At 56.2% G+C, this 12004-nt stretch overlaps 1 protein-coding gene across 2 annotated transcripts in view; it reads right to left on the reverse strand.

Annotated features, from left to right (window-relative positions):
* SFXN5 (sideroflexin 5) overlaps positions 1–12004 on the reverse strand; it is a 123321-nt gene continuing 111317 nt past the window's right edge. For both annotated transcript variants that reach the window (XM_061155709.1, XM_061155708.1), the window contains one exon: positions 1–3014. In XM_061155709.1, the coding sequence (XP_061011692.1) occupies positions 2937–3014 (78 nt within the window). In that variant the 3' untranslated portion in view covers positions 1–2936. The remainder of the gene's footprint in view (positions 3015–12004) is intronic.

A 12004-nucleotide genomic window follows, 5' to 3' on the forward strand; every position in this document is an offset into this window, starting at 1 on the left:
TGCCTTAAATCCATCATTTATTGCCCACACCTCAATAGTATTACATAAATCACAGAGTTTGAGAAATTTTCTGAGAAGGTTAAAAAGACACCGCAGAGTACCCTGGGAGTGAACAAGGCATGAGTGCTGGCGCCTCACCCGCTCTGACCCAGGGCTGGAAATCTACCTTGCTTCCGTCCACCGGCCCTTCTCCCCTCAGGCCATCAGGACAGGAGATCAGCTGGCTCACAGTCAGGAATTGGAAAGGGGTCGGCTGGTCATCTCGACGTCTTGGGCTTTTAGTCCCTGTGCTCTCAGATTGCTCTCTGGGACGGCAGCAGGTTAGCCCCAAGCCTGAGGGAATGTTTGAAGTGACCAGAGGAGGGTGGGTAGGTACATCAGGGCTCAAGATCAGCAGCAGGCCTCCCTTGTACCATGGCACAGCTGGGCCAGGCCCTGCCCTCAGGGGGTCCTGCCTCAGCTTCCACCCTAGATATGAACCAATCTGCCCACGAGGCCTCTTGTCCTCTGGCCTCTGCAGAGTGGAGGATGGATGTTGACCAGAAGTTTATCCTCACGGTATTTAATGCAGCCAGACCAGGACTCAGCAACATGGCCAGCTGAGTCACCATTAAACTGAGATCAGGATCCTTTGGCACCCACCCCTCACTCCCCTCTCCCCAGGAGAAACCCCCTTAGCTCACATGAAACTGCACTGGGAGCATGACCGGAAATCACCCAGGAGACAAAGTAAGTAGGTTATGAGATGCCAAGGCCACAGGACTCCCAGGGCTGGGGCAGCGAGCACACAGGCTGAGTTGGAAAGACCCCCGTCTCTGCCAGGGCCCTGGAGGGGATGGGAGAGGGGCTGCGGTGGGCAGTTTTGGTCCCAAGGCAAAGTGCAAAAGAACAAGACCCTGTGAGAGATGGGGCAAGGTGAGCTTGAAGTGAGCTTTTCACGAGAGGACCCAGACATACCCAGCCCCGAGTCGTTGGCACATTCCCATTACAGGGGGATTAGCTAAAAACAACCTGCCCGTCCGACACTGCTCACATCCTCCATGCTGTCTCCACCTTCTCTCTTTACTGATGGGCTGCTCCCTCGGAAAGTGGGGAGCCCTCAGAGCAGTACCCTGCAGAGCTAGCTGGGGGGCACCAGGGTCTGGCTGGGAGGAGAGGGCAGCAGGGCCTTCTGAGGATATGTGTGTCAATGCCTGTGAAGGCCCACCTCACAACTACCCTGCCCTAAAGACAGGGAGAGCCGCCCATGGCCACGCACTTTCTGCCCTGCACTGGTCTTTCCTGCCTCGGTGTGTGTTCATCCCTGGCCAGGTCTCTCTCTCTCAGGGTGAAGTCACCAGGGGAGCCGAGGCTGCATATCAAAGGCTCCATTCCTGCTAGGGCCAGGTGAGGGACGCCTGGAGGCCAGGCTTCCTCTTTGTTTGGGCCTTTCAGAGGGGTGTGTGGCAGGGGGGGTTATCCCGTTCACCCTCACCGCAGGCCCTGCTTCCCTCTGCAAAGCTCCTGCAGAACTCTCCTCTTTCCTGGCCTGCCAACGGGAGCCAGCAGCAAGGGGCCTCGGAGACCTGTGCTCAGTGAGAGGCGACAGCATGGGCACGTGGGCACACGCAGGCCCAGGCAGGCACTCTGCCCCCTGCTTCAGAACTGTATAGTGTTTGGCAAAGGTCAAGTGCTCCCAGGATGTTCACACACAGAAGGGCAAGGTTCCGGTGCCGAGGCCAACCGCTGGCCATTCCCAAAGGAGCCTGCCCCGTTCCCAGTCCGCTGTCCACATTGGGGATGTGCTGGACTGCCCAGCAACTGAGCAGGACGGGCAAAGATGAAGTCTAGCTGAAAGAGCAGGTGGGAACGCCTCCATACAGTCCTCTGGTTCCAGGCAGAGAGTGGAGACTCAGTGAAGGGAGGAGACTTGTCCAAGGTCACACAGCCCATCAGTGCCAGAGCTAGGGCCTGCTGTTCCTAGGTTTGATGCTCTTAGGTCGATGCCTAGAGATCTGGGCTTTGGGCACAACACCCGCCTGCTTGGGAAATGATGAGCTGGTAGGCGACCCAGTGGCTGGAAATGACAGCAGGCAGCCTGGCTCTAGCCCCACCCTCGGCCCCAACACCCGGCTTCCAGCCTGTGCCTGGAAGGAAGACCTTCCCACAGAGGCCAGACCGCAGGCACAGTTTCCGCCAAACACTACTCCTTCTTAGGGCCTCCTGCCTGGAGCCGGAATCATCTTGGGTGTCAAATGGATCAGGGCTGCATGAAGGGTGACGACAGCCTCAGTGTGGCACTGGGCTTCATGCAGAGGAATTGGTTTTGCAGGAGTGGCGTGAATGAAGGCTGGCCACACTCAGAGCCAGCTGCCCAAGGAATCTTCCCGTGCCCCTTGACTTCCTGGGCCACTTGCTGAGGAACTTCCTCACAGCTGGTTCATCTGCCTGCCTCCCCTCCCCAGCCCAGGCAGCTATCGGGCCTGGCCTCAGTAGCATCTTAAAACCAGCAGCCCAGCCACCAAGACCACCAACTCCCAGGCCTGCTCCTCCTCCCACCACCTGCTGCCTCTGGGCAGCTGTAACCGAGGCTTGATTCTGATTAAAAATAAAAAAGAAATCAAGTATAAAAGGATCCTAACCCTACCCCATGGGCACTCTACAATTTTTCAGCTTCACACATAATTGTGCTAAGTAGAGTTTTGACAACCCCACGTAAGGCCCAGAAATGCACTTGATTATTTTTTATAGTAAATGTGTCAGAATTCTTCTCCCTTATGTTAATTCGTGAATAGATTAGTCTCCCTACCACTGTGGGGGGAGTACTCCCCCAGGTGGCCTGGGACTGGGCGGGGGGTCAGCTTGTCTCTCCCTGCAGGTGCAGCCCACAGGACTCCTTCCTTGCCCCCAACTCCGGGCCTGGACAACGCTCTGTCCCCAGGCCGGCCGGCCACTGCTCACAGACCCTTGTTGTACACCACTGTCCGGCTGCTCGTGGCCTGGGCAATCTCAGGCTCTAACTGGCTTGTTTCGATCTGAGGAGAGAGTGAGAGAGAGGGGAAAGGTGAGGGGGGATGGGAGGGAGGGGACAAGTGGGGAGCTGGGAGCAGCGGTCAGGACTGCCTGGTGCTGACGCTTCTCCTGCCCCCGGCACCCCAGCCAGGGCCCACGCATGCCGCCTAGTGACACATCTCCCGTTTCTACTGTCCTTCTGCTGAGGGGCTCACGACACCTCTTCCAGCCAAGGCTGTACCTCATCCGCTGCCAGCACGTCCATGTAGGGGAAAGTCCTACCCTCTGAGTTCTCCGTCTCCCTCATCTCCAAGGACCTCGCCCCCGACAGTGCACAAAACACGCCCAGGCCACACCCTGGGCCTGGTCACCCCCGGGGCTGTTCCACCCAAACTCAAATCCAAACCCTACCCTCTTGCACCCCACCGTCCCCTGTCCCTCCAGGCACCCTCCTCACTCTCCTATCTGCTTTCAGACCACCGACCCCAGCCCCAGACTCTCTAGAGCTGTCTTCACACCCTCCCCCTCCAGCCTGGATGTGAGAGGCCACCGCTCCAGCCTCTCCAAGCTGCAAGGCCCTTCTGACCTGACTGGCAGAAGGAGCAGCTCAATCATGCATCTACCTTCTCCCTACTTGAAGCTGACCACTAGCAGAGACTGCTCAACCTTCACTGTCGTGACTTTGGCTGGACCCTGACGGTGGCCAGCAAATCCCCACCCCTGGGCCATATGGCTGGTCAGCTCTGTCTCCCATTCTCCACAGAGGCCGCCGAAAGCCTCCTCTGCTCTCCTCAGCCACCCCGCCCTCAGCTTCCCACTCACCTTCCTACTTTGGAGTGAAAACAGAAGGCCTCACAAGGCACCCCTCAGCTTCTCGTCAAACCCACCACCTACCTGTGTCCACACTCTGCTCCGGATCTGCCCTTCTGCTGCCCCACTGCGGTTATCCCTCCCCCCGGAGGACCCCACACCAGAGACCACTCCCAGATGGCCGACCCTGTTCCCCACCTTTTCAGGGGCTCCTGCTCATTAGCAGAGAACCTCCCCTCTGATACCCCCTCTTACCCCAGGTCATGTTCCTGCTACCACTGGGTCTCTCTCCCCCCATAACAAGCACGCTTCTTTAAGGCATTGTCCACTCCTTTAAGAGCAGCTCCATCTCCTCAGCTCCCACTGATTTCCCCAAACCACTGCAAACCTGGTTTCTGTTTCCACTCCCCTCCACAAAAGTCTTTCTCTCCAAGGTTACTCCCAGCTCCCTTTCTGTGACACCTACTGGACGCTTCTCACAGTCTCGGGGTCCCTCTTCCCTGCACACAGCTCCATAGGTACTTCTATTCGACCCATCTAGAACAGAACTGAATTCCTGTCTCTTCCTTCCCGACCCCAGCTTCACACCAACGTCCAACAGTGCTCTGGCCAGGGACCCTGGGGGCTTCCAGACCTCCACTCTCCTCCCCTCACTGTCTCACCTTCTCCAGTCCCTCTTTCACCACAGCCAGGGTGAGCCTTCTCAGCAGCAAGTCCGGTCATGCCTCTCTTTGTTATGAAATGGCTCATCGGCACCACTGCCCTCGGGGACCCAGACCCTGCCTCCCACTCGCCACCCTGTCCATGGGACTGGGGACACGGCACACCTGCCTATCACAGTGCCTCAGATTCGCGGGCTTATTCACACCCCGCGTCTTTGCTGAGCTGCCCCTCTGCCACTTCCTCGCCTGGCCAACTCTGATTCCCTGGACCTCAGCTCAGCTTCCAGGCCTCTGCTTCAGACATCTTCCCTCGCCCAGGCTGGGTGTGGCCACCTCTCCAGCCCCACACTTGCCTCCCTTTGTACACTTGTTGTAGCACATGATTTGAGGCTGACTGCTTGCTCCTGTTCCCCTTCCCACGGTAGATCGCAAGCTCCATGAGGCAGCGAGTGCGTGCTGTTGTGCATCCTGCATCCTCAAGGCCCCCCGTGCCAGGAGACGGTAGGTGTTCTTAAGTGTTGAGTCAATGAGTGGAAAGAAGAAAGGCAGAAAGTACTGGGAGGGTAGGGTCCCCTTGGAGTCCCCACAGCAGCCCAGATGTTGATCCACAGCTCTGGGGACTGAGCCAGTGGGGATGCCTGAGCCCCTAAACCTGAGGGAGCTGAGAGGGAGGCACTACCTCCTCCATGAGGGGCCCCGGCCTGACACCTGCCCTGGGTTGAATCAGGAAGCACCAGTTGTAAGTCAGCTCAGCTGGGCCTGGTCCCAGGTACCTGCTATATATCAAGACACCGCAACCCTGGGGAGCAGGCAGGAGGTGCCACGGCCTGGCCCAGCTTTCGGAGAACTCAGTTATGTTTGCGGCCAGACAAGAGGGGATTCACTGTGGACTGCAGCTGGCAGGGACCCTCTCCCTGTGGTCTCTGGTACCCCAATCCACAGGCCACTTGAGAAGGCCAAAGAGACAAGAACCAGGCTCAGGGCCCAGGCCTCTTCCCCACCCGCTCTCCTCACACCGCGTCCTCCCTCCCCACCCCGCTGGCCTCCGAGTCCTCTCCACCCCCAGCTCCCCTGTCCCCACGCTGCCACTGACACAATGCACAGTGCCCACGCTTAAAAATCTAAATGCTTTTGAAAATGTTTAACCTAGTTAGACAAATTAGCAAAAATTTGTGCAAAACAATTTAGGTATTTAAAATATTCAATGTTTTTAAAAAACTGGAAAACTGTTCTTAGCTTTCAGCTGCAAAAACCAACAAAATATAACATCCCAGCAATCTTACCATGAGGTGTAACATAACCCTTCGGGAAAGCTGTTAAACAGCTACTGAGGCATCCTGGGAAATAGCACTTCATTTATTCAAATGCACATATGTCAGGCTTTTGCACCATATGTCATTCCAAGCTATTTACAGTAATAATTAAATCTTAATCAACGTTTAACCTCTGTAAAATGTTTGAAGAATCCTAATCACCCTTCAGACTGCACTAATGAAGGAGAAATATATAAACATAAAAGGAAAATGATGCATAGATATCACGCTGGAAAGAACAGTAATTGCAAAATTGTATTTCTTTTAAATATAATCAGTAAATGATGTAAAGTAAGCCAAGGAGTATTTTAAGTTAAGACATCTTGGATGTCAGAGGTGTGAGCAGCTAATTTTGTTCTGCTACCCATAACAGATGTAGCATATTTTATTTTAGTGCCATTATTAGCAACTTCCCATGCCGGCTTTCACTGAAGCACTGAGTCCCGCATTAAAATCGGAGAGGCTGCTCACCACCATGGTGGAGGACCACGGGCCAGGGCCACAGCCTCCTTAGCCCGTTCCCTGGAGAGCACTGGCCGTGGTGGAGACCGAGACCTTATCCTCCCAGTGGAGCTGTCGCAGACCCAGGCTCCCCCCTCCAGCTCCCCACTGAGCTGAGGACAGCAGGTAGGAGGGAAGCAGGGGGGAGACGCAGGCAATGGGAAGGCTGCGGGGGAGGGCGGTGGTCGAGCCCCTCAGCTCAGGAGCAGGCACTTGGGGACAGATGGCATCTAAGACTTTTCCTCTCATTTCAATTCAGTCGGCCCTTAAGTAGCAGATGCTTATGGCTGCCAACGCCATACACTGGGCTGGGCACAGAGATGGACAAGACCAGCCCATGCCCTTGAGAAGCTTCAAGTCTAGGGGAGGAGTCAGACAGAAAAACAGATGGATTCCAGAGAGACAAAGTGCCATGGCAACTGGGGAGGAGTTACCATGCACTGGGGGTTACCATGCATTGATGAAAGAACAGGAAAGGAAGACTTCTCAGGGGAGGGAAGCCAGGAAGAAATGGGCGTTTTGATGAGAGGGCAGGCAAAGCTTGCTGGGGAAGGGAAGAGCATTAGCTGGCCAGCATGGCATGTTTGGTGTGGGCAACGGTGGACAGGTTGGAACATGGAAGAAATGGAGGTGGAGCTGGGACAGGCAGGCCCTCATAGGCCACATGAAGATGTCAGCATTTTATCTGAGGGCAATAGGGAGCCACTGAAGGCTTCTGAGCAGGGGTGGTCCAAGATCCCCATCTTGCTGGTGGTGGTGGGATGGAGGAGTAAGTGAGGGGGCTGCTGCAGGCATCAGAGAAAGGTGCCAGGTCCTCCCTATGATGCTCCCAGTGGGGGCTGATGGGAGGCTGTGCTGGGAATCCTTTCTGAAGACAAAACCCTTAGGAGTTGATGACCAATTCCATGTGGGGGTGAGAGGGAGGTGTGGAGGATGACTGTGCGTTGGATGATTCCTAATTCTAGCTCGGGAGCCGGGGTGGCTGGTGACGCCATTCTCAGAGGCAGGGGAATATGGGGGGGTGGGTCGGAGTGGGAGTGTGGTAGGCTTGGGTCTCCCAGGTTGAGAAGCGGAGGAGGCAGGCAGGTCTTGGCGGTGGAGCTCTGGGCAGGGGCCTGGGCAGAAGAGTGAGCCCTGGATGTGAGAGCACAGTCGGAGCCCCGGAGTAGAGGAGCTTGCCCAGAAGAGCAGATGGCAGGGGAGGGCGCCAGGCCTAGGGAACAGGCACATTTGAGGGGCGGGTGTAGGGAACAAGCCCATGATGGTGGCCTTGGGGGGCCAGCCCAAGGAGCGGAGACAGTGATGGAGGGCGCCACAGACAACAGGCAGCGTGGACATCAGGCAAACAGTTTCAGAATGGCCCCGGCGAGGACTGAGAGGCTTTAGTTTTTGGTCTTGGCAGCGGGATTTGGGTGGGATTTGATGACCTCCTCCTAACCCTCACTAGCCTCTCTCACTTCTCTCATGGGCCAGTTCAGCCGGTCATTGGTTAAGGCCTCTCCAGTTCTGTGACCATAGCTGTGGCTTGAGCCAATGCCCCAGCTTCTCCTGGGCTCACAGATGCTGATGCAGGGGAGGGCGGGGCAGGGACCTCTGTGCTACCTACCCTTTGACGATCACCTCTCTGCAGTTGGTGGGGGGTGGATGGGGGGGGGGGGAACCTGAGTCTCCTCCACAGAAATCATATCCAGGGCTGTGCTGGTAAATGAATGTGGTTCAGGTACTACGTGAGGGCAGCTAACCAGCTCCAGGGCCCTGAAGTAGAGACCGGGAATGTGTTCTCCGGGGCTCCCCCTGGTATTTGGGGTAAGGGGAGAAGCAGAATCCAGCTTCATGTGCTACGTCAGCAGCAGAACAAACGGTGTGATGGCCACGGTGGTTCACAGGTGGGTTGCGGATGGAGGGAGAGGCCAAGGCCCAGTGAGAGGAGTGTGTAGCAAGAAGAGGCCACTGGCATCAGTCCAGAAGGCTAGAACCCCTGGGGAGGGGGCCAAGCGCAGGGGCTTGACCACAGAGAAGCTCTGAAGGGCCTCCTCTGGGGAGAAGGTGACCAGGAGAAAGGAGGCCGGACAAGGAGTGGCCACAGGGAGAAGGGTGACCCAGGGCAGGCAGCCCAGGGGGCCTGCAGGAACCTATGGGTCCCTCCCTTCATCTGATAAACCCCTCCCCAGGTGCCTGTTGACCAGCAGCATGGGCTGATGGTACCCCACCTCAGAACTGGGGGTGTCAAGAAGACATGGGTTGTTGGGAACAGGCCTGCTTTGCCTTGAGATGAGCAGTGCTGCCCTGCTCACCCTCACGGACTGCCAGGCAGAACTGCACCCTGGTCCCACAGCCTCACCCAGATGCCCTCCCCAGCCGAGGCCCCACCTTAGTCTCCAGACCCAGCTCAGACTCTGCTCCCGTTGGAGCAGATAGACCCAGAACTTCCAGTTGCATCTAAGGTCAGAGGCAGCAAGAAGGAAGCACCAGCCTCCCTGGAGTACCCCCAGACCCACTGGCCCCAGAGCACCCTAGAGTGGCCGGATGGGCTTCCTTGGTGGAGCTGGAAGGGTTAACCCTGAGCTATTCGCCTCTGTCTCCTGGCTCATCTTGGATGGGGGGCAGAGTCAGGAATGCATGTGGGGCCACCTCTGCCTCTGCAGCCTGGGAGCACACACACACCTGCAGCCAGCAGCCAGCGGATAGTTTACATATTTGAACCTGGAGCTAAGGTGCTGAGACATAAACAGGAAACTGGATCCCCGGCCTGTGCCCCATTCTCTGGGGCTTTTACCTACTACAAAGAAGTTCCTCCTCCTTGCCTTTCTTCTGGTGGCTTTTCTGCCTCCTTTTCAAAGGCGCTGGGCAGGGGGTGGGGTGATACGCATGACCCTGTGACATGGCTCAAAGCTGCCTCCTGCTCCTGGTCAGGGGTCTGGGCCTCTGAGGGTCTGCAGGTGGTGGCGACATTGACACAGATCCAAAGCCCAGGCCGGCACCAACTTGTTCAACTCTGCCAAGCACGGAACCAACTTGCCCACTGGGCAGCCGCAAACCACCCTCTCTCATCAGGGCTGGGCAGACCTCAGGTCCTGCTTAGATATGCACACCCAGGCCTGAGCATCACCCTGAGCATTCTCAGAGGGCAGGGGTGTTAGGCCAGGGCTGGGGAGCAGCTGGGGCCTAAGCCTAGATCCCTGGGTCAGGCCTCCAGTGGTGGCGCTGGGCCCCACTGCCTTCCCAATGAACGTCAGACTCATTGACTGAACACTCAAAGCCTTGTGCCACCTTCTCTTGCCTCCTCATCCACCAACTCCTCTCCATCATGTGTTCAGGCTTTGAGGCCTAATCCGCTAAGGCTGCCTGCCACCTCCAGGAAGCCTCCCCTGATCTTCTCAGACCAAATCCATTGCTGTTGCCTCTCGTGTCCCTGGCACTTGTTTCATCTCCGTCACACCCCCAGCCACACACTGATTTGTACTCTCACCAGCTATGTGCATAGTCAGTCCTCGATAAAAGTTGAACCAAACTGAATTCCTCAAGTCCAGGGATCCTACGTTATATTTTCCATCCCGCCCCCTGCCAACTGCCCGGTGATGTGCATCCAGGGAATGTGCAGAGACCCCTCCCCACTGGAGCTCCTGAGGGGCCCCTTGGTTGGCCAATCTCAGAACCATTCTCCCACCTCCTCCTTCTTCAGGCCTCAGTTTCCCCGTATGTGTGGTGGGGAGATTTTCTACTCCTGGGGCTGGGATGTGGATAATACCAAGAAATGGATGAGAGAACCCTTTGGAGGCTTAGAAAACCTGCTTAAAGGAAAGCAGGACTTCATGGTTATCCCACCACCAGCCTAGGTCTTGCTCACCTGTGTCTCCTCACGGCTCACAGGACTGAGCCCTTGCTGTGGGTCAGGTACACCCTAAACACTTCACATATACTGACCTGTTTAATTTTCTCTGCAAAAGCTTTGCATAACCAAGCCTCCTTCCTTCCTGCCCTCTATTTAGATAGGTGTTCTAGAAGGTCCTGGAAAGAGCTGGGGAGGGATGGACTGAGAGGTGTATGCCTGTCACCAGGGCACGTGTGTGCATGTTCGTGCACGTGCTCGTGTGTGGGCTTGCGTGCACGCGCAGGTTTGGGGTGGGGGCGTGCAGAACAGGCAACATGACAGGTGGCGTTGGCGTTCCTGGGCTCCGAGCGGCTTTGCCATTCCCATCCATCCCTCCTGGGGGGTCCTGTGGGCAAACTCCAAGAAAGCAGCGGGCGGGGAGGCGGCAGATTTCTGATGGCAAAAATAGCCCGCTTCAGAGTTCAATAGGGACTGATTAAAGCAGTAAAGGAGAAAAGCCCCAAACAAACATCTCCAAGCAAAGTAGGAAATGGATTTGAGATTGGAGGGGAGGAGACACCTGCTCTGGGAGATGGTCAGTCTTTGTGGACCCAAGAGGGACACGATATCCCCTAGACATCACCTCTGGTCTCGTGTCAGCCCCGGAAAAGTGGGAGAAGCAGGAAGCAATCAAGTCAAGGTGAGCCCAGATGAGCCATGCTCTGCATTAGGTGTTGATAAACAGTGCCAGTTCTTAGCCTTAGCGATGCCTGGAGACAGTACTACCATCCTGGGGAGGGAGTTGGGATGCAGGAAACATGTGACCAGAGTCTACACGTGTGGGGTGAGACAGATCCTAGTGGGGCTCATCAGGGAGGACTTCCTGGAGGAAGAACCTCTTCCAGAACAGCTTGTGTGCTAAGTTCAGTCATGTCTGACTCTGCGACCCTGTGGACTGCAGCCCACCAGGACCCTCTGTCCATGGGATTCTCCAGGCAAGAATACTGCAGTGGGTTGCCATGCCCTCCTCCAAGGGACCTTCCTGACCCAGGGATCGAACCCATGTCTCTTACATCTCCTGCATTGGCAGGCAGGTTCTTTACCACTAGTGCCACCTGGGAAGAACTGAATATGAACCTGAGCTCATTCCCAACTCTTTTCCATTCTTGGTTGGGAATTCAAAGGCTTTCTCAGAGAAAAAGAGGCAAGCTGGGAGAGACATTTGCTTCTGGCAGGTCACAGCTTCCAGCCAAGCTGGTTGCTATCATTTTCTTCAGGGCTAGTGATGAGGAGAGAGATGGTGGAGGTTCTGGTACCCACTGGGGGTACCTACATTTTTTCCCCAAACAGGGATGGTGTGCCTCTTTGTTTCTTAACTATGGAAGCTGGGAGGGGGACCTGAGAGGAGTAGGGGAGTGAGTAGGGGCATGGCTAAGCTTGACATTCAAACACCTCATCTATAGCATGCAGGTGACCTCTAAAAGCCAGTCTCTGAGACCGGGATGACTAGAGTGAGGACATAGGAGGGCCTAAGTTTCTGATGCCCTAGACCCTGCAGGGCTGAGTTAAGGAAGGGCTCGGCTGAGAGGGAGAGGTTGGGGGGTTAGCAGGGCTGACGGGGAGCTCTGAGCAGGAAGCCCTGGGGGGGCTCAGATGATGTCTTTTCTTCCTGTCAAGGTGTTTGGCAGAGCCTGGAGGGGCAGAGCGGGGGTTCTCTGCTAAGGTGTCAGGGACCAACAAACCAACAATCGACAATCAACAATCACAGGGCAACAACCCTCGCTGCTAGTGGAACCAGACACCTTGACCCCACATAGACCCTGCAAAGCTGGTGCAGGGGAGAGACAGAGAGACATAGACACACTCGGGGAGCCCCCAGCCCTACAGAAGCAGTCCAGCCACTCTTTCCTGTGCTC

This window comes from Dama dama, chromosome 11 (assembly GCF_033118175.1).
Source record: "Dama dama isolate Ldn47 chromosome 11, ASM3311817v1, whole genome shotgun sequence".
Lineage (NCBI taxonomy): Eukaryota > Metazoa > Chordata > Mammalia > Artiodactyla > Cervidae > Dama > Dama dama.